This window comes from Periplaneta americana, chromosome 5 (assembly GCF_040183065.1).
Source record: "Periplaneta americana isolate PAMFEO1 chromosome 5, P.americana_PAMFEO1_priV1, whole genome shotgun sequence".
Taxonomy (NCBI): domain Eukaryota; kingdom Metazoa; phylum Arthropoda; class Insecta; order Blattodea; family Blattidae; genus Periplaneta; species Periplaneta americana.
The window spans coordinates 114073475-114096142 of record NC_091121.1 but is presented as its reverse complement, the minus strand read 5'-3'; the positions used below and the strand labels follow the sequence as shown (position 1 = coordinate 114096142).

The 22668-nt window shown below is 34.0% G+C and overlaps 1 protein-coding gene across 5 annotated transcripts in view; it reads left to right on the top strand.

The window, feature by feature from the left end:
- LOC138700082 (phospholipid hydroperoxide glutathione peroxidase-like) overlaps positions 1-21837 on the top strand; it is an 89012-nt gene extending 67175 nt beyond the window's left edge. For all 5 annotated transcript variants that reach the window (XM_069826400.1, XM_069826397.1, XM_069826398.1 and 2 more), the window contains 2 exons: positions 19028-19112; positions 19470-21837. In XM_069826400.1, coding sequence (XP_069682501.1) covers positions 19028-19112; positions 19470-19502 — 118 coding nt within the window. In that variant the 3' untranslated portion in view covers positions 19503-21837. The remainder of the gene's footprint in view (positions 1-19027; positions 19113-19469) is intronic.
- The last annotated feature ends 831 nt before the right edge of the window (positions 21838-22668 follow it).

Genomic DNA, 22668 nt, shown 5'->3' with positions numbered 1-22668 from the left:
ATAGTTCAATTTATCGAACATGTAAATTTTTTGTTTTGTAGATTCACTTGTACGTCTAATTGTGATGCTGCATCTGGATTCCCCTTTTAAATAATGCTTACAGTAGAGTCCTGGAATTGGTTTCTTTCACAATGCACAGATTAGATTTAGTGTATTCTTAAATTGAGCAGCACAGTCATGTGCGAAAATAGTTATTCAATTCAGGTTGGAGAATTCTGATTTTAACTTCAGCATCACTTTCTGCATACAAGCTCAAACAGAAAATTTAGCTTCTTCACTACAGCTGACCTTTTATTGGGGATGTTAAGCATTACATTTTTTACATTGTTTACGCTTTACTTATGGATTGAGGACACTTTTAACTTGAAGTTTTGTGAGGAATAGTAACATCCTTCTTCTGTGATTCAGCCTTCTTTTTTTTCCCTTCATTTCTGTACTCTATCAGCAGTCTGCAAATGCTTCAATTACAATTTTTTAGAATCCATTGATATTTTTTTTTCTTTTCAGTGTCTTTGTTATTTTTTCCTCTATTTCTTTCTTTCTGCAAGTATTTTTTTTTTTTATGGAGGTCTTCATTTTGCTTAAATTTCTTCCTTCACTTTCTTACTCTTTCTGATCAATTCACGTTGTCTGCAATAAGATGAATTAATTTCAAAAATAATATTTAAAAATCCACATTATGTGACAGCAAGTACTCTTTCTCATATTAAAAACATAATCATAATAAATGTTGTATAAATTGGTTTAAAGAATAGCATTTCTATTAAAGTTAGTAACATATAATATAGAAGCGTTACGTATGTTACATTTTTTAGTTCTTTATTTTCAAAAAGAAAAAAAATATATATATTAAATGATATTCCACTGTTACTGGTTGATTAAACACACAGTTTCTCACTTTTGTTCAGTCTTTTAAAATTAATGTTGTTCTTTCTTGCATAAAATAATTTTTTTTCAAGTTTGTGTTACGTATGCTTCATTGAAAACAGCATATATTCAAAGTCTATTCTGAATTCAGCTTGCCTTAAATTTTAAAATTATTTTAATACAGATGTGCAGCACAACTCTTATTCTTACAGCTTTTGTACACTGCAACATATTCAGACTTTGCACAAAGAGAACAGTGATGCCAACAAACTGACGCAATAAACCTCATACATCACCACTGAACATGTATGCCAACTTTGACTAAAAATAGCTTATTTATTGAAATAGTAGCGAAGTTTCTTTCAGAAGAAAGAAGAAATATGAACAATTTAAAGTTGTTTCCTGCTTAAATAAACACTTTTATTTTATTTTGAAAAATTAACACTTAGGTTCACTTTATTATGGAATGGCTCATAAGTCAGTAGTGTATGGTTTCGCTGTCAAGTTCTTCATAAATGAAATCAATATACTGTTTGTTTTTACTCACTAAAGAAATACAGGTATAGGTTATTATGGTTAATAACATGTAGAAAGTTATTAATATGTATAAGAGCTATAAGAGACACTGAATCGTCCAGATAACTTAGCTATAGAAGATGAAGCAATGGTATCAGAAGACGAAAAAGGATTTCCTATTCTATGGGAAGAGTTTGAGATAGAGCTTAGGGAAATGAATGGGAAAGCAATAGAAGTTGATGGAATCTCCATTAAATTAGTGAAATGCTTGGGTGAAGACAGGGAGGAAGTTCTATCATTATGCAACGAAATATATGAGAAAGGCAAATGGCCTGAAGATTTCACGAAGGCAGTGTTGCTGCCAATACCGAAGAAAAATAATAACAAGAAATGTAATGAGTTCAGGACTATCAGCCTGATATCATAGCCAGTGAAGATTCTCTTGTGAATCCTGAATCAGCATTTATATTTTAAGATGGAAGGAAAGCAGTTTGATTCAGAAAAAGGGAATGGTATGAGAGATGCAATTGGATTGCTGCCAACAATTGGTGAAAGATACCCAGAGAAAATAAAGAAGAGTATGAAGTATTTGTGAACCAGAAAAAGTCTTTCGACAGAGTGAATTTCAATAAACTTAAGGGGATCCTGAGGAAAATTGGCGTGGAATGGAACGGGACGAAGTTCTTATATGAAACTAGTCAGGAAGTTGGATTAGGAGAAGAAATGTCAAAGGAGAGGGGTACAGGAAAGAGGCCTTCTCACCTACCCTGTTTAACATGTACAGCCAGATGGCCTGGGTTCGATTCCCGGTCGGGCCAAGTTGAGGTTTTTTCCGGGGTTTTCCCTCAACCCAATATGAGCAAATGCTGGGTAACTTTCGATGCTGGACCCCGGACTCATTTCACTAGCATTATCACCTTCACCTCATTCAGACACTAAATAACCTGAGATGTTGATAAAGCGTCGTAAAATAACCTACTAAAAAAACATGTACAGTTGTCAAAAGAAAAAGTGGCCACTGTCTTGAAGCAAAGTTCCCTTCGGGTATCTTCGCTACAATTCGGAGACAGACGATGTTACATGTTGTTGGACCACGTTGCCTGATATCTGCAGTTATAATTAAAGTAATCTATGTGTTACTTGATAGCGTAATGGTAGCGTTCTGGCCACTTATTTGTGAGGTCCTGCGTTCGAAAACAACTTTGTGCTTTTCATGTTCTTTTTTGTTTAGCTTTTAGAGAGAGAAATCCAAAATATACGTAATTGCTCCTTTCTCTTTTACGATTATTTTAGTAATTAACATCAGGTTCATGAATGTATTATGCCATGACTTTATCATTATGACATTGTGGCTGCAAATGGAAAGAAAAAAAGATCTTATTCTCGACAAAAATATCTTTCGTGGCATAAACAAAACAAACTTACTGGCATCTGTCTTAGAACATTCAAACAATTAAGCGTTTAAAAAACAAAACAAAAAGCCACAATTCAATATTTAGTCTATTTTCCCCTTATCTCGATCACATCTTGCAGTCGAGTGGGCATGACATAGACTAGTCTTTGCAAATAGCGACTGTTCTTAAACACGACATTCCAGGCATTTTGGACATACATACATACATAAGTGTTCTGTCCATGGGCAGGTCTTTCATTGCAAACCCAGTATTCTCCAATATTTCCTATTTTCTGCCTTCCTCTTAGTCTCCGCATATGATCTACATATCCTAATGTCTATTATTCTTTTCAACCAGTGATCCAACCAATTCCTTTTTCTCTTTCTAATCAGTTTCAGTATCATTCTTTCTTCACCCACTTTTTCCAACACAACTTCATTTCTTATTCTGTCTGTCCACTTCACACGCTCCATTCTTCTCCACATCCACATTTCACATGCTTCTATTCGTTTTTCTTCATTTCGTCGTAATGTCCATGTTTCTTCCCCATACAATGCCACACTCCACACAAAGCACTTCACTAGTCTCTTCCTTAGTTCTTTTTCCAGAGGTCTGCAGAAGATGCTCCTTTTTCTATTAAAACTTCCTTTGTTCATGTTTGCAGTTTTTCTTGGGAAGGATAAATGCGGTAACTTCCCGTTGCTTTCTGCATACCACTGTCTCTTTCGCATCTTATTAGATCCCAGGGGGCACAAGCGTGGAGATGAGGAGAGTGGATTTGACTAATTGGACCCTCCGGATTTCACCGAAACTCACCGCAAAGGTTAATGTTAGTTCTATCAGTATGTTTGACCCAATCAGAGACCGGGAAATCCCAATTAGCCTTTGTCCCCCCGCATTCTGAACTAGCTTCTACAAATTATTAGGAAATCTTGGAGGGGGATTGGGCCAATTTTTCCGCAAATATTTCAACATTTGTGCTCTCATAGCTCAGCATAAGAACGTCTGAATTTAGATGTCAACGTCTCAGGTTCAATTCCTCGTCACTCCTTTTCATTTTATTGTGGTTCAAGATAGTATAATGTAATAATATAAAAAGAAAAACTAACACCAGTATTATGCAACTGTATTGTTCCAAACCTAATATTAAATTTATGTGTTGCTAAAGAACGATAACTGAATATAAATTATAACTTGAATATTATTTATACAGTATCACTAAATTGTGGTCCTCCAGCTTGGGGGTTGGGCGAAGGGCTAACAACCCATCACCGTAAAAAACAGCTTGTTACGAAACCTCAAAATAAACTATCAGGATAGGGACCAATGGCGGGCTTATGGAATGAACCTCTGGGTTCCTTAAAAGCCAGTAAGTAAGTATAAGGGCGTAAAGGAATTTAAGAATGGATATCAGGCAAGGGTAAACGTGATCAAGGATGAGAATGGAGACTTGCTTGCAGACTCTCATTCAATTCTGAACAGATGGAAAAACTATTTTGGACATCTACTAAATATACATAGGACAAATAGAAATGATTGGGACAAAATTGAAATACAAACTGCTGAGCCATTTATACCTGAACCCACGCTTTCAGAAGTCGAAATTGCGATAGAAAATCTGAAAAATTATGTCTCCTGGTATCAATCAAATTCCAGCAGAATTAATACGTGGAAGCACATTATCTTACGAAATTTATAAGCTTGTACTTGCTATTTGGGAAAAGGAAATTGTACCAGATGTTGGTAGAGACTGGATTAATCTTGCTCGGGATAGGGACCAATGGCGGGCTTATGTGAGGGCGGCAATGAACCTCCGGGTTCCTTAAAAGCCAGTAAGTAAATAAGTAAGTATCACTAAAGAACGATAACAGAATATAAATGATAAATATCGGTTTGTTTAATTAATATAAGATATCATATAATATATATTTAATTATTCAAATAAAATAACCTATTTTACAAAGAAAAATGGTTATTTGTATTATAATAATTCCCTGTGGTCCAGAACAGCCAAGAACCGAGAAGAATGGAGATCGCTACAGTTTGTAAGTATCGAGTGAGAGTGCAAGTGTACACACATGAACGACGAACAAAACTTATATAGAACAGAACCTACCGTCGTGCAGATTAGCTCACCGCATGATCTCTAAAGAGCTCCCCTTTTTAGGAGGCCATAGCCCTTCACGGGAAATCCAAAGGCTATTTCATTCATTCATTCATTAATTATAATAATTACCTACTTAAAATACAGATTATTTATATCGCGAAAGAAGAATAACAGAATATAAATAACTTGAATATTGTTTATAATGCTAGAAAACGAAAACGTCCACACCTGTGGAGTAACGGTCAGCGCGTCTGGCCATGAAACCAGCTGGCCCGGGTTCGATTCCCGATCGGGACAAGTTACCTGGTTGAGGTTTTTTCCGGGGTTTTCCCTCAACCCAATTTGAGCAAATGCTGGGTAACTTTCGGTGGTGGATCCTGGTCTCATTTCACCGGCATTATCACCTTCATCTCATTCAAACGCTAAATAACCAAAGATGTTGATAAAGCGTTGTAAAATAACCTACTAAAAAAAACGAAAACAGAATATAAATGATAACTTCAATATTATTTATATCGCTAAAGAACGATAACATAATATAAAAAGAACGTGAATATTATTTATATAGTTAAAGAACGATAACAGAATACAAATGATGACTTGAATATTATTTATATCTCTAAAGAATGATAAAAAAAATGCAAAAAATTAAAACTTGAATATTATTTATATCGCTAAAAGAATAACAAAATATAAATAACTTGATATCAATAAAGAACGATAACAGAATATAAATGTTATTTATATCGCTAAAGAATGATTAAAAATGAAATGAAAATTTCAAGGAGGCCCGAACCCGCAACCTTAGAATCATTAAGCAAGCACTCTACCTCTGGTGTACGAGATACAGATATAGAATAATTGCATAGTTCCGGAACTGCTTGTACAAACACATGCATCATGTAACATCGCTGTGACCCAAAGTGAACTTAGAAAATATTTGCTGTTCATGAGTGCGGCCACTTTTTTTTTTTTGACAACTGTACTTGGAGAATTTAGTAAAGAACTGTTTTCAGAATCATGTATGGTGGGTCCCTATCACCACAGCATGGCACGTCCTCAGGTTGTAGATAGAGGTTACGGCTTCCAGATATGGAAGGTAGCTGCGAATATATTGAATAAGCAGTCGTGGAGAGCCAATAAGGGGTGGTTCTCCAGCTTGGGGGTTGGGCAAAGGACTAATAACCCATCACCATAAAAAAACAGCTTGTTATGAAACCACAACATAAGCTTCAGAATAGGATTGATTCTCTGGCACGACTACAGCAAAGGAGATGTGATACTTGGAATGTAACAAGTATATATAGAGCAGGAAGGGTAACATTAGTATCAAAAGAACTAGCTAGATATAGAATAGACTTCTTGGGAGTACAGGAGATTAGGTTAGATGGGAATGGCATATCACAAATAGGAGATTACTTGTTCTATTATGGGGAAGGAAAAAATAATCATCAATTAGGAACAGGATTCTTTATTCACGAAAGAATAAAATCAACAGTGAAAAAGGTTGAATTTATCAGTGACAGTAAGGGTAAATGGTGCGATATCATAGTTAAAATGCTCATGCCCCTACAGAAGAGAAATACGACCATATAAAGGATAGCTCCTATGAGGAATTGGAACACACTTTTGATCAGTTATCTAGATATCACATGAAAATTTTTTAGGGAATTTCAATGCTAAAGTAGGACAGGAAGTTATTTTTAAACCGACTATTGGAAAAGAGAGCCTACACATAACTAGTAATGATAATGGAGTTAGGTTAGTCAACTTTGCCACATCGAAAAATTTAATTGTCAAAAGTACAATAATCCCCCATAAGGATACACACAAATATACTTGGACTTCTCCAGATGAATTGACAATCAAATAGATCACATCTTGATAGATAAACGGAGACATATTAGTATAGTAGACATTCGAACCTTCAGTGGGCAGACCATAATTCTGACCTTTATTTGGTAATTGGAGAATTAAGAGAAAGGCTGTCAGTAGGCAAGCGAGTAGAGTATCAGGTTAATATTAGGAGATAATATTCCGAAATTAAAAGACGAGGAAAATAAGCATCATCATCATCAGGTCAAGATTTCAAATAGGTTTGTTGCTTTAGGAAGTTTCGACGAAGTTGAGAAGAAGTTAGATTTTAATAGCATGTGGGAAAATATCAGAAATATCAAAATTGCAGCTGAGCAGTGCATAGGTTATTATGAAACTAAGAAAAAGAAACTGTGGTTTGATGAAGATTGTTACATGGTAATAGAAAGAAGGAAATGGGCAAAATTGAAATTCTTACAGGATCCAGTTGAGGCAAATAGGGAGAATTATTTCAGTGAAAGATGGGAAGCAAGTCGTACACTTAGGAATAGAAAGAGAGATTACTTGAAGGAAAAACTGAATGAGGTAAATGGAATTGAACGGGTTACATCAACTGCTTGTCTATGCGGATGATGTGAATATGTTAGGAGAAAATTCACTAACTATTAGGGAAAACACGGAAATTTTACTTGAAGCAAGTAAGAAGCAAGAGATAGGTTTGGAAGTAAATCCCGAAGAGACAAAGTATATGATTATGTCTCGCAACCAGAACATAACACGAAATGGAAATATAAAAATTGGGAATTTATCCTTTGAAAAGGTGGAAAAGTTAAAATATTTTGGAGCAACAGTAACAAATATAAACGACTCTCGGGAGGAAATTAAACACAGAATAAATCTGGGAAATGGCTGTTATTATTCGGTTGAGAAGCTTTTGTCATCCAGTCTGCTCTGAAAAAACCTGAAGATTACTATGCTGTACCAAAGTTAGAATTTATAAAACAGTAAGTTATATTACTGATTGTTCTGTATGGTTGTGATACTTGGACTCTCACTTTGAGAGAGGAACAGAGGCTAGAGGTGTTGGAGAATAAGGTGCTTAGGAAAATATTTGCGGCTAAGAAGGATGAAGTTACAGGAGAATGGAGAAAGTTACACAACGTAGAAGTGCATGCATTGTATTCTTCACCTGACATAATTAGGAATATCCAGACATTTGAGATGGACATGGCATGTAGAACGTATGGGCGAATCCAGAATTGCATATAGAATGTTAGTTGGGAGGCTGAAGGGAAAAAGACCTTTGGGGAGGCCAAGACGTAGATGGGAGAATAATATTAAAATAGATTTTAGGGAGGTGGGATATGATGGTAAAGACTGGATTAATCTTGCTCAGGATAGGGACCAATGGCAGGCGTATGTGATGGTGGCAATGAACCTCATGGTTCCTTAAAAGCCATTTGTAAGTCAGTAAGTAACTGTTTTCGGAACTTGAGAGGGGTGATTGTAGCAGGAAAAAGATATGGCATTGTTAGCAGAAGATATGTTAATACTAAGAAATATGCTACTGGGGCTAAATGACAGCTGTGAGCATTATGGGATGAAGATGAATGCAGAAAGACGAAGACCATGGTTATTGAAAGAAAAATGAAGAAATTAATCGTGCAAATTCGAGATGAGGCAGTGGAACAAGTGGATAGCTTCAAATACTTAGGGTATACTATAAGTAGTAACATGAGCTGGTGCCAGGAAGTCAAACAGAGAATAGCAATGACAAAGAAAGCTTTTAATAGAAAAAGGAGTATTTGCTGCAGAACTTTGGAAAAAGAACTAAGGAAGAGACTAGTGAAGAGATTTGTGTGGGATGGAAACATGGACATTACGACGAAGTGAAGATAAACGACTAGAATCATTTGAAAAGTGGATATGGAGAAGAATGGAGCTTGTGAAATGGATAGACATAATAAAAAATGAAGCTGTGCTAGAAACAATGGGTGAAGAAAGAATATTCCTGAAACAGATCAGAAAGAGAAAAATAAATTGTTTAGGTCACTTGCTGAGAAGAAACTGTCTACTGAAGGATGCACTGGAAGGAATGGTGAATGGGAGAAGAGTTGAGGCAGAAGTTGATGTCAGATGATAAAACAACATTAAGATATATGGATGATGTGCAGAGACTAAGCAGATTGCAGAAAAGAGGGAAGATTGAAGAATATTCTAGGTTTGCAGTGAAGGACCTGCCCTTGGGCAGAAAACTATGAGTGAATGAGTGATAATAATGTGCATCATTATTGCCTTTTATTTGTATAAATCAGTTATTGTTGAAACTTACAAAGGCATTTTTTTAAAACAAAAGTTTCTCTAGAGAAATATTTTAATGTGTACCCAGATATGAGTAACCTACTTTTGTGTACTGTAGCTATTATGTTCACATTGTAGTGATAAATTTATGTAATACAACAAACTAGCTAGCTTTTTAAAACGATGATGATGATGATGATGATAATTTTTATGTTAAGTATTGCTACTGTAGATGCAAGTATTTGGTTTAATGAAGATCTTTTGCGAAACTTTTATAAAATATGCGACTTTGAAAGCATTATACTGACCAAATAACACCACGTGAACCAGTGATGCATGATGAACTACTTAAGCAGTTGTCATTACAAGCTCCCCATGTGAGCTAAGAATCTATGTGACAATGCCTGCTTCACTTTGCTTTGTGGTGCTGAAAAGGCGAGTGATTAATTCTTTTCTTTAGAATCATTATGAATGTAACAATCTCTGGAAACATTTCCAAAAAAAATTTCACTGGCTTGAAAAACTTCCGAAAAACTTTTCACTGGCTTGAAAAACTTCGACATGTCTATTTTAATAAGGTGAATTTTAAACAGAATGTGACAGGTTACAGTAGGCCTATGAACTTTGCATTTGTAAATTCAGATTTTAAAATCCTATTCCTGTGTTGTCCTGAATGGCAAATGCACCAGTGACCGTTAGTTAATGACAGTTGGGCTATTCCATTTAGTCACGGACAAACATCAGACACTTCATATTATAATTATTTAAATTCATTGGCTTTTTTCAGGTTCAAGATATGACAGAACAAAACATTACATATAGCAGTTTCTTTGAGTAAAATTTCATGGTTTATAATCAAGTGTAAATTTAAAATATTTGGATTAATGTATCTGTCACAGACACACCTCACGCAGTGTAAAATTCTGTTACTCTTGTGAACAATGAAACTTTTCTGTGAATTTAATAACAATGTTTATTTATTCACAGTACTACCCTAAACAGCAATGAACAAGGCACTATTAGGTACTAGGCATTAAACTGAAAATCGTCTGTGTACATTGTAATCGATTAATATTTATTGTCACGGACACACACACTGTGATTATAATGTTATTATACACTGTTTATTATATTGTTTAACATAAAGTGCTAATAATGAAGACTTATTACAATGTCTATTACAAATGTTTATAAATATAAATATGTCATCTACAAATATGAGCATTTTAAGAACGCAATAAATACAACAGAAATTCAAAATTACAATAATGTAATGTATAATGTTATTATACACTGTTTATTATATTGTTTAACATGAAGTGCTAATAATGAAGACTTGTTACCATGTCTATTATAAATGTTTATAAATATAAATATGTCATCTACAAATATGAGCATTTTAAGAACGCAATAAATACAACAGAAATTCAAAATTACAATAATGCAATGTATAATGTTATTATACACTGTTTATTATATTGTTTAACATAAAGTGCTAATAATGAAGACTTATTACAATGTCTATTACAAATGTTTATAAATATAAATATGTCATCTACAAATATGAGCATTTTAAGAACACAATAAATACAACAGAAATTCAAAATTACAATAATGCAATGTATAATGTTATTATATACTGTTTATTATATTGTTTAACATGAAGTGCTAATAATGAAGACTTATTACCATGTCTATTATAAATGTTTATAAATATAAATATGTCATCTACAAATATGAGCATTTTAAGAACGCAATAAATACAACAGAAATTCAAAATTACAATAATGCAATGTATAATGTTATTATACACTGTTTATTATATTGTTTAACATAAAGTGCTAATAATGAAGACTTATTACAATGTCTATTACAAATGTTTATAAATATAAATATGTCATCTACAAATATGAGCATTTTAAGAACACAATAAATACAACAGAAATTCAAAATTACAATAATGCAATGTATAATGTTATTATATACTGTTTATTATATTGTTTAACATGAAGTGCTAATGATGAAGACTTATTACCATGTCTATTATAAATGTTTATAAATATAAATATGTCATCTACAAATATGAGCATTTTAAGAACGCAATAAATACAACAGAAATTCAAAATTACAATAATGCAATGTATAATGTTATTATACACTGTTTATTATATTGTTTAACATAACGTGCTAATAATGAATACTAATTACAATGTCTATTATAAATGTTTATAAATATAAATATGTCATCTAACATAAAGTGCTAATAATGAAGACTTATTACAATGTCTATTATAAATGTTTATAAATATAAATGAAGGGTACACGAGAATAACGAACAATGTCCATCAAAAATCGAAATTGAGTTAATAGTGCCATCTGATAGTAGAAGGGGAGTACTTTCATGTGGTTGCATTGGTTTTATGTAAGAACGAAAATTGTCCTCTGTATTCTGCGTTAAAGTTTCTGTTTACTTTGGAAGAATGAACAATGTCACATCCATCCCAAGAAAGAACGAACAATGTCCATTTTAAACACAGAAACTAATCCAGACAGCTTTTACAAACTTGATCTTAGAGTCATAGCACATTGCTGGTTAGTTTTTTTTACATATGCCAATACGATCTGTATTATACAATAATAATATTATTAAATGACTCTATGATGTTTAGCTGTTATTCCATGTGACAATAAATTCTATTAATTTTCATTAGAACTACTTGTGAGCATAATACAAACAGCTGTACTATTCCAGTGTTCAGATGTCTGTGGTAGGATATTGATTATTTCCTTGATTATACTTTTATGGTAAATATTGTAGTGTTTGTGGTTAGTGCAGTTTATTTTTATAATGTCTGACGTTAGAGAAAATTAATTAACCGGACCCATTCCATGTTCTGTAAATTCAAGGAAGAGAAAAGTTACAGGACGTGTTACAGATGCATAAAATAATTCGTGCTAAGAGTTATATTATGGGAGAAGACTGTAAATATTCTCGTTTTCCGTGTTTTCAGAAAATAAGCCAAAGTGAAAGAAGCGATCTTATTAAACATTTCAATGAATTAGCATCATATGACACTCAAAATGCTCACCTTTCAGTACTTCCTGTGCAAAGAAGAAGATCCAGAAAAACACAAGCCGAAGCTGATTTTCGTAATTTTTCTTATATATATAAAATGCGAATAAACAAAGATGGGCAAAATACTGATGTTCCCGTTTATAAAGCAATTGCTCTACATGGAGTAACAGGCAGACGTTTAGTCACTTTGAAAACGTCATTGGCTACTACTGGAAAAGCCCATACAGAAACAAGAGTTAAACATGGAAACAGGGCTCACCAAATGAAAGGAGAGATTTTATCTAAAATTTGTCAGCACATTCAGTCACTTAGAGGTCAGAAAGTCCACTAATCTCGTCACGATAGCCAAAGGTAGTATCTTCCAGAGCACTTGAATATTTCTAAGCTGCTTAAGTTACACTTAGAAAAATTTCTTGTGAACCCTGTGTCTTACGAGCAATACAGAGTAATTTTTGTCACTAAATACATCATTAGCTGACATTTCATACATTAAATCAGAAATTTCCAATGAAAAAGATGCAAGTAAATTAGATAATTTTGAGAAGGAGAATCAAATTTGATTTGAAAGAATGAATTACACAAGAGAAAAGGACATAAGTTCTATGAAGTAAAACAGGCTGCACGTCTAAAATCCAGGAAGTCAGAGTATAAAGAGGCTATCTGCATGGATTTCCAAAAGAATTACCAGTTCCAAACTTTTCAACTATTGAGGGCTATTATCGTCGACAGCTGCCCTTTTATTCTTGTAACATACATACGCTGTCAACAGGAAGACATGTATGACCAAAATATTTAAAGTAAAGGCTCTGAGGAAGTTTGCTCTATGTTATAGCACCACTGTATGAATATTGTACCAAGCTGCGTTGGTGAACTCCGTGTTCTACGAGTCTTGTTCCGGACAAAATAGGAACTTTACGGTATTTAGATTTTGTCATTATGTAGTACATACTAAGAAGAGGTTTGATGCTCAGTGGATCACATTTCCCACTCGAGGTTACTCGTACATGGAATGTGACAAAAACATGGGACTTGTCAATCAGAGAGCAAGATGTGAAGTACCCGATGACAGAAGGCAAGAGATTGCGAATTCTAGGAGGAAACCAAACCATTCATCATTGTAAATTGTAAACAGCTACAAGGCAATGTACAAGGAATTACAAATTTTGAAAAATGTTTGTTCTCCAACTGCTAGAGAATATTTCAGTCTTTCTTCCACCAATGACGAGTCACAAGAAGTCAATAACAGTGAATGAGACGATTTTATATTTCAATATATTCATTCACAATGGAAAATTCAGTGCAATTAGATTAGTTTGAAGATTTGTTTTTCAATAATTGTTTGGAACAATGAACACTCAAAGATAAAAATATTTATAATGGGTCAACAATATTTATAACCTTTAAAAAGGATACCCTACACGAAAGTAAACATGTGCTACATTGTTTGAAAATATTATGCCTGATTCTATTCCCAACAAATAGTCAATTAAATTGTGACATTGTTCGTTCTTCCCGTTTATAAAACGTAGCAAAGTAGACTTTTTGCAGTTTTGCATTGTTGTAATTCATGAAATCAAAACAATATTTTGTCACATATTTGCTTTATAATGGTACATTCTTGTGTGATAAAAAATAAAAATAAGTTAACAATAAACTAAACATTTCAAGTCCTCAAACTTTAAATTTCATTTATCTCAAAATTATTCTGAATGGACATTGTTCGTTATTCCCGTGTACCCTTCAAATATGTCATCTACAAATATGAGCATTTTAAGAACGCAATAAATACAACAGAAATTCAAAATTGCAATAATGCAATGTATAATGTTATTATACACTGTTTATTATATTGTTTAACATAACGTGCTAATAATGAAGCCTTATTACAATGTCTATTACAAATGTTTATAAATATAAATATGTCATCTACAAATATGAGCATTTTAAGAACGCAATAAATACAACAGAAATTCAAAATTACAATAATGCAATGTATAATGTTATTATACACTGTTTATTATTTTGTTTAACATAAAGTGCTAATAATGAAGACTTATTACAATGTCTATTACAAATGTTTATAAATATAAATATGTCATCTACAAATATGAGCATAATACAACAGAAATTCAAAATTACAATAATGCAAAAAAGTAGGTAGGCTGTAAGCCTACAATAGAGGAGCACACAAAAATGACTGCTAAGTTAAATTGGATTACATTTCAGTCTAATGTATGAAGAAAGTTAATTTAGATTCCATTAGCTTAGTTTGAAGTCACTTTTTCTATAATAAATGATTCCTAAAATGACAAATTAATTTAAGAATATAAATCAAATCCTAAAAGATTTTCATGAAATTGAACAAAGCCACCTCTCATTCTAAGATCAGGTTCATGAAGCTTAGCAACAATACATTCAAAAGAAACACAGTCTATGTCTTCATTTGCCGGCCAATAAAAGAGATTGTTCTTAGCATTATATCTTAAATATTTAATGCTAAAATCAGATTCCTGAACATCCATAATCTGGCCAACAAATTTTCTGCATGACTTTTTAAGTGGGTATGAGACAATAACCCAGTCTCCTGCTTTGAGAGATGATTTTTCAAGAGTTTCAGAAAGACAGACTTGTGTTGGTGAAGGACTGACTAGTTTTCTAAGCTCCACAAAAGATGTTTCAGAGTCATTTGATGTTAGCCGGCACTTAATTTTGCATTTTCCGTCTGATTCAATACAGTGAAACTGACGAAGACTGGGTATTTGCTGAATGTTATTCCATTTTTCATCTAATGTAGGCTTAACTTCCTCAATTTTCTCTTGTGGAAAATGTATGATATTTGTAGTAGGCATTAGAAGAGTTGGTGCTTCTGCAAAGTCCTCAGCAGAGGATATATGTACTCGACCAGCACGTTCCTTGCACCATATCAAGTGTTTCAACATTCCCCCTATTCCATTGACAGCTCCCTTTCCATGACAGCTGGCAAGGAAGTGCCATGTACATTTCACCTTCTCTTGTAGAGTCATATTACACAGAGTGTATTTTTGTTTGAAGTGCTGAGAAGCACCATCTGAAAATATGTGAATATTTTCTAGATCATTGTATTTAGACACAAGGGTATTTATGATTGTATCATTGAAGCAGTGTGTAGCATACTTGTCATGATTCAAATAATTTAAAATTCATTTTTATATTTTCAGATATGCCTAGTAATATAATAAAATAAGTATATATAAATTTCAATCATAAGACACATCTGTTTTGCAAATGTTTATTTGCTATATGAATATGGAATATATTAACGTTTTCGCCTTATTGGGCATCATCAGATATAATAAAATATGTAATCTGAACCTCGATCAGATTACATATTTTATTATATCTGATGATGCCCAATAAGGCGAAAACGTTAATATATTCCATATTCATATAGCAAATAAACATTTGCAAAACAGATGTGTCTTATGATTGAAATTTATATATACGAGGGGGATCCAGGAAATAACGACCGTTTTGTTGTAATAATTAAAAAAAATATATTTATTTGAAAAAACAAAGTCTGTTACATAACTGAAGCTTCCTTTACTTCTCTACATAATCACCACCCACGTTTAAACATTTGTCGTATCTGTTCACTAGCTTTAGAATTTCTGTGTTATACTCCTCTGCCACCAGTTCATTAAGCCAGGTGTTCACTGTCTTCTTCAACTCTTCATCACTTCCAAAATGCGTACCACCCAGAAAGTCTTTCAGCTTAGTGAAAAGGTGAAAATCGCTAGGAGCAAGGTCTGGACTATAGGGCGGATGATCAAAGATTTCCCAACCGAATTGATCCAGCAATTCTCGAGTTGAAGCAGCAGTGTGCGGGCGGGTGTTGTCGTGAAGAAGCACAACTCCTCTCGAAAGTATTCCTTGCCTCTTGTTTTGGGTGGCTCGCCGTAGTTTTCGTAAAGTCTCACAATAACGATTTGCATTGATCGTAGTGCCTTTTGGCATGAAATCCAGCAAAAGAACACCTTTGCGATCCCAGAAGACAGTAGCCATGACTTTTTGTGTTGAGAGAGTCTGTTTGAATTTTCTCGGTTTCTTGGGTGATGAGGGATGATGCCACTGACGTGATTGGCGCTTGGTCTCTGGGGTGTTGTGAGACATCCAGGTCTCATCACCAGTCACAATTTGCTCAAGAAAGGCGTCTCCATCTGTGTGATATCGCATCAAGAATGTCAATGCTGAGGGCATTCTCTGAGTTTTGTGTTGGTCACTCAGTTGCCGTGGAACCCATCGTGCACAGATTTCGTGGTAGCCAAGATGTTGCGACACAATTTCACCAAACAAAGAACGAGAAATGTCAGGAAAGGCAATATGCAATTCGTCGAGTGATGTGCGCATGTCTTGCAAGATTCTGTCGTTCACTTTAGTCTTCAGGTCTTCTGTGATGAGTGATGGGCGTCCGGGTCGAGTTTCATCATGGACATTTGTTCGCCCATTGTTGAACATTTCGCACCATTTTCTCACATTTCTTTCATTCATTACAGTATTACCATACACTTCTTTCAATTGCCGGTAAATTTCTGCAGGTTTCAAATGTCGGGCATTCAAAAATCGAATCACACTCCTCACCTCACAGTTGGCGGGATTATCAATCATGTCGTTCATTTTGAAGTAACACAAAATGCACAATGGCGACTTGTTGCGACCAGTACTCACAGCATTATGAGAACACATGTTAAGGAAGCCAGTTGACCTTCAAACAAGGAAGGGGAGTCAGCGCAAATGGTTGTTATTTCCTGGATCCCCCTCATACTTATTTTGTTATGGTTCAAATAGTCTGTAATGAAGGCAAATGATTCTTTTGAGGTAGGAGTCCAGACTACAGATGTGTAAATGGCCACTTGATCAGACACCCAATGAGCTGATTGGACCTCATCTTGGTGCCTAATAGTATAATTTTCACTGAAGTCAACCTGCATCACTACTTCATGCTCTTTAATGTTATTTCTAATGGTGTTAAAGAAAGTAAATTGTTTATCTTTGATGTACAGATGCAAAATAAAATCTTGCAACATACTACGCATTTTCTCTATTGCTGTAATTACTGTGCCATGTGACACTACCTTCTTCACAGTGCCAGATTCAGTTTTTTCCCACTGAAACCAGGTGATCTCCTCATATATATCATCATCATCATTTTTTGTTACAAGTATTTCATCCCAGTGAGGTCTATTTTTGCATTTTTCACAATCACCCATTACACACTTCTTGTCAGAGATATCACACACAAGAAATTGACAGAATTCACTAGGATTTTTTGGCACTGCCTTACAGGTTTCAGAAATTGTTTGTAACATTAACTGAAAGTTTAAATGACGTTGGCACACACAAACATTGGCTGGTGTTTGACTGTACAATAGGACATGCTCAGGTCTTAAGGAACAGAACTTGCTCAAACCAATTTTAATATCAGGATTTTCATTTTTAAAAATCTCGTAAGTTTCTGAGAGAGACAAATAGAGGTTTCGTTTTTGCATCTTCTTTTTTCCTTCAGTGGTTCTAACCACAATTGTTTCTTTCATTCCTGGACATTGTCGAGATATGTCATCTCGTTCATAAAACTGATGAACATGTAAAGTGGCATCAGCAGACAACCCACTGTTTCTATGTATGATTGATTTAGAGCTAACACCAAAATCATCTGCAAGTTTCCGGACAACAGCTAATTTTTTACATGGGCTGTTAGGCAGGTTTCTTTGTATGTGCTTCACAGCTTTTCCCAGACTTTGTTGAGATTTATAAGCTGGTGAAGAACTAAATGTTGTAACTTGCATTGGTTGACTGTTCTTTCCCTGTTGTCTTAATGCTCGCATGCATTCTTTGTTCTTTAAGTGAATTAAACATTTCTTATCTTCTGATAGCATCTTTCTTGCTTGACGCTTTTTTTTGCTGTTCTTTTTTTTTTTCTTCTTTCTTTACATCAATCATAGCTTCACTGTATTTGCGTGTCCTTTCTTTAGACGACATGCTACAGTGAAAAAACATACATTTCAGAATCTGAGAAAGAATATATTATGTAACCACATGCATTACACTGACTCTTCATAACACCCATTTAAGTTCTGTTAATAGTATAGGTTATGTTTTAAGTATTAAGTGATTATGCTGTATTAGGCCCTGCTTAGTAGGGGAAATTTTTAAGTTTCTACCTCTAAATATAGTTCGACAGGGGAGAAAAACAATTTCAAGAGTCACGGACACACATTTTTAATGCTATTACTCAAGATCAGATTTCTTCAACAGATGAGAGTTCTTTGTATTCTATAATGGAGCCTCACCAAAGCCTGCTTTGTAGGGAAAATTGTAATTTCGTATCTATAATTATAGCTTTACAGTTAAGAAATTTTGATTCCGGGATGTCACGGACACACATTTTTGTCAGTATTTCAGATCAGACTAATTCTGAAATGAAGAAAGGAAATTATATAACCAAACCTTTGCTAATTGGTAGTATATAAGGCATAGTTTAGCTGTATAATAATTGTACTTACTTGCTTCTGATATGATATATTTTCTTCTGAAATCAAGGAACTAAATGTGGTTCATGAAATTAACATTTCACGATCGTTGAAACAGGTCTTCCGACTGCTGTATTTAAATTTATAGAGAAAAAATAATGTGCAGGCAGAAGTATCCAGATGCCCCGAACCCTGTCAATTGTTTTTCGTTCAAAGATTGAACAATTCAAAATCGCATCATCTGGTTGACATTTACATGGAATGTCCCAGTTGCTTTCTCCTACATACATTCTTTCGTACATTCTACTTGTGTTAAAAGTTTATGTAGGGTACTTTATATGGTGAGCTTAATAGAACATTAAGACAAACAATAGAATGTATACCTTGCTACATAGTAGATAGATTTTGTCACTTTGTGCTATATAGTCTTGTTTCTAATTTGCAGTTTCATCAAGTGGAATTTCACTAAGTTTACTGTTGACAAGTATGGACAGCCAGTGGCAAGACATGGACCTTATGTTGATCCCAGTGTAAGCATAAATAATGTTATCTTTCTTGATCTGAATGAAGGGGTGGAGAGCAACAGTGAATTGTTCAATAGTTGAGCAGTTTGGACATCTTCCATTGTTAATTGTCAAAATTATAACACAATGTTTCGAAGAGTGGATCTCTCTTAGTCTTCAGGTGGAAACTTACTATGGTGATGGTTAAAAACAGTTAACCTGTCTGAGTGATCGACGACTGTCAGGTCGGTGCGAGATATAAAGACAGAAAACTTGATGTCATAAGCTGTTGTAACATCAAATATATAGAATTATCTTTCTCGTGTAGTTGAAGCCTGAGAATATGATCAATATGCTAATATATATTTTATTACTGCTTTTCAGAAATTGGTGCCAACCTTGGAACAATACTGGTAGCTATCTCAGGATTGAAAACTCTCGGATATTGTACGTTTCGAGTTATTACACAACTTGAAAGACTGTTTGGACAGCATTTGCTCTAAAACAGTTCAAAGCTTATAGAAGAAGATATTGTAATCTGAGCTATGAATAGCACTCAAAACTTTATACGTTATTTTTATCATTTCAGCAGTGAATTTTCTTTTAATGTGTAACCTATATATAATAGGCACATTGAATTGACACTTGTATTCAAATATAGAAACTTTTTTCCATTTAGTAGGTCAATTCCTTAAAGCAAGGAATTCTAATAATTTAGTATAAAGATTTTATTTACATATCTTTCTTAATGGAGTAAATTTTGAATCCAGGACGCAAGTTCTTTTATTAAATTATTCATTAAGCAAAGAGCCAGTAACATTGTTTAATATACATATTGAAATTTTTAAGATTATATTATCTAGATAATTATAGAAAATGCTTCCCAATTGGAGGAATATGAATTCTCAGTAACATGCAGTAATTTAGCAGTTGCATAACATATATTATATATAACACTTTGCTGCTAACTTTTTCAGTAAAGTTCCATTTGAGATATAAACTTGGACAATTAATAAAATAAATACCTAATTTAAAATAAATGTGTTTTACTGTTAGTTCTATATGTATTCTAAATGTTTGGAGTCAGAAGCATCAGCTCCCTTGAAAATTTTCACCCAGTTCTTATCTTTATAGTTAATTATCATTAGAGCCCACAATTTTATATACTAGAAGTTAGTATTGCAACTAGTTATAGTCATAAATGAGCAAGTAGTACTCCTATTCTGGTATAAATAATGCTGCTGTGTTTGAATATAGTAGCTAGTAATAGTGAGTTTGCATTTGTTGTGTAATTGAAGTTCGTGCCATTCACTATTATTAGACTTGTGTAGCTATTTTAACACATTGAATGCCACTTGACGCGTATACACGTCACACGGATCTAGCGCCATATGCCAATGACGCGTATGCACGTCATAGTTGTTTTCTTGCTTTCCCTCGCATTATTCCTTCAGTATTTTGGTTATCCTGTATTGTTATGTAGTATTACTTACTGGAAGGGTGCTGCTACTTATTATCATTCTTGGTTATTACCTTCCGCTCATTTAAGCAGAGGAATCATGGGTGACAAATTAGATGATAATTTTGAGACGCCTCCAGGTCCTTCAAATGCAAAAAATCGTAAATGTGCGCCAGATAAACTTGCAAGGATGACGAAATTGCGCGTCTAGTGAATACTTCAATGCCTGATTCGGACAGTGACAGTGATTTCAATCCAAGTGAAAGCCAAAGTGAAAGTGAGAGTGATAGTGAAAGTGAAACTGATTTTGAAACATCTAATAATTCAAGTACTACTCCAGTTGCCACTCCAGTTCAAAATGTGAATATTTCGACGTCTTATTTATCTCGACTGAATTTGAAGACAGTATTGTTGAAACAGTAAATAAAGAGGGCAAAAAGTACAAAAGCCACATGCAATTGAAAAGTATAATAACCACATGTTAGGTGTCGATCGGCAAGATCAAATGCTTTCGTATTACCCATGTGAAAGAAAGAAAAACAGTTCGGTGGTAGGCCTATAAAAAAATTGACATCCAAATAATGTTACTGAATGCACATAATTTGCATCCTCGGTACACCACAAGGAGTAGGATTTCGTTATATGATTTCAGACTTTCAGTAACACGAGAATAAGTGTGACACGTAAACGTGTCAAATGGCACTGATAATGGAATTATTAATGCGGTGCCGGTGACGCGTAAATGCGTCATCAAGATTTCAAACATTGTCTGTACTCGAAAATTGTATATGAGGCTAAAAATTATTCATAGACACTATTACATGATAAATAAACACAAAAAACTAATCGGCTCCTGGGGATAGATTTTGCAAAAATACAGTCAGCAGCGAACGTGTTAATGTGTTACTCTCACTTTTCAAATGTAAGTTCAATAGAACAGTCTGAATTTTTAACAAATTTAACAAGCGCACTTCACTAGATGCATTCTCCACTCCTTGTAATGTAGCTCTCCTTTGTTAGATTTCAGAGTGTTGTGAATAAGGTTTCAAAATGGTTCTGACCTGCTAAGGTACATTCAGTGTCATTACTAACATTTAGTACATAAAAATTGGGGTTCTAATTATCAACAATATTCTCAATAGAAGTTTTGACTTTATCGATAAATCTGCGAGTGGAACATGAGCAGATTTATCCAGAGAAAATCAAAACTCGAGTGGGATTTAATTGACTATTACATGATTAGAAGAAAGTATATAAAGATTAGAAGAAATAAAGTACTCTAATACAATAAAATATTGACTTACTAAAATTCTATTTCATTAATGTTAGGTTCACCAAAACATTTGAACGGAGTCGCCATTTTCAATCGACTATCTATACGGGAAACAAATGATGGTCGCAAAGCATGTTTTATAGTATTGTAAAGAAGTTGGAGTTTGAAATGTTGGCAAAGAAACAAATCCTAGGGAAGTGATAAAAAGAAATGCTAGGGAAGTGTTAAAAATAAACATTTGCTAGGGAAGTGATAAAATTGTAGCGATAAACACCCATGATTGGTTGAAACACGTCCTTTCGTACTGTTTTATTGGTCAAAAGTAGTATTACATAGTAAAAGTGTAATAGTCATTATAAATTCACCGTCCAGTTCTCTCCCTTTTTCTCCATTGCTCTCTCCTCTGCCAACTCCCTCTTTTCCTTTAACCTCCTCTCTATCTCTATAACTCACTCTCTCTCTCTCTCTCTCACAATATTTTCAAGGCAATGTTAACACATCCAGTTTTCACCCATCTGCCACATGCTTACATTCCCTACTATAGAGTGACTGTTTTCTAAAATCGTTTCTAGTATGGTGCAGGGAAAATAGAAGAAGTAAAAACAAAATACAGTACAATCCCTTCTATCCAGCAGCAATGGAACAAAGCCAGTGCTGGATAACTGATCTTGCCAATTAATTGGTAAACAGTTTTATAGATTATTTAAAGACATATTGATATACTTGTGCAGTCATCTTGCAACTGCTGCTGCTTTGTTTTGCTTGTGCGCACATCGATAATATTGCCATCTAGTGGCGATAGCTTCAGGCACTTCTTCCATAAATGTAGGTCGCTACTTCAGTTTGAAAAT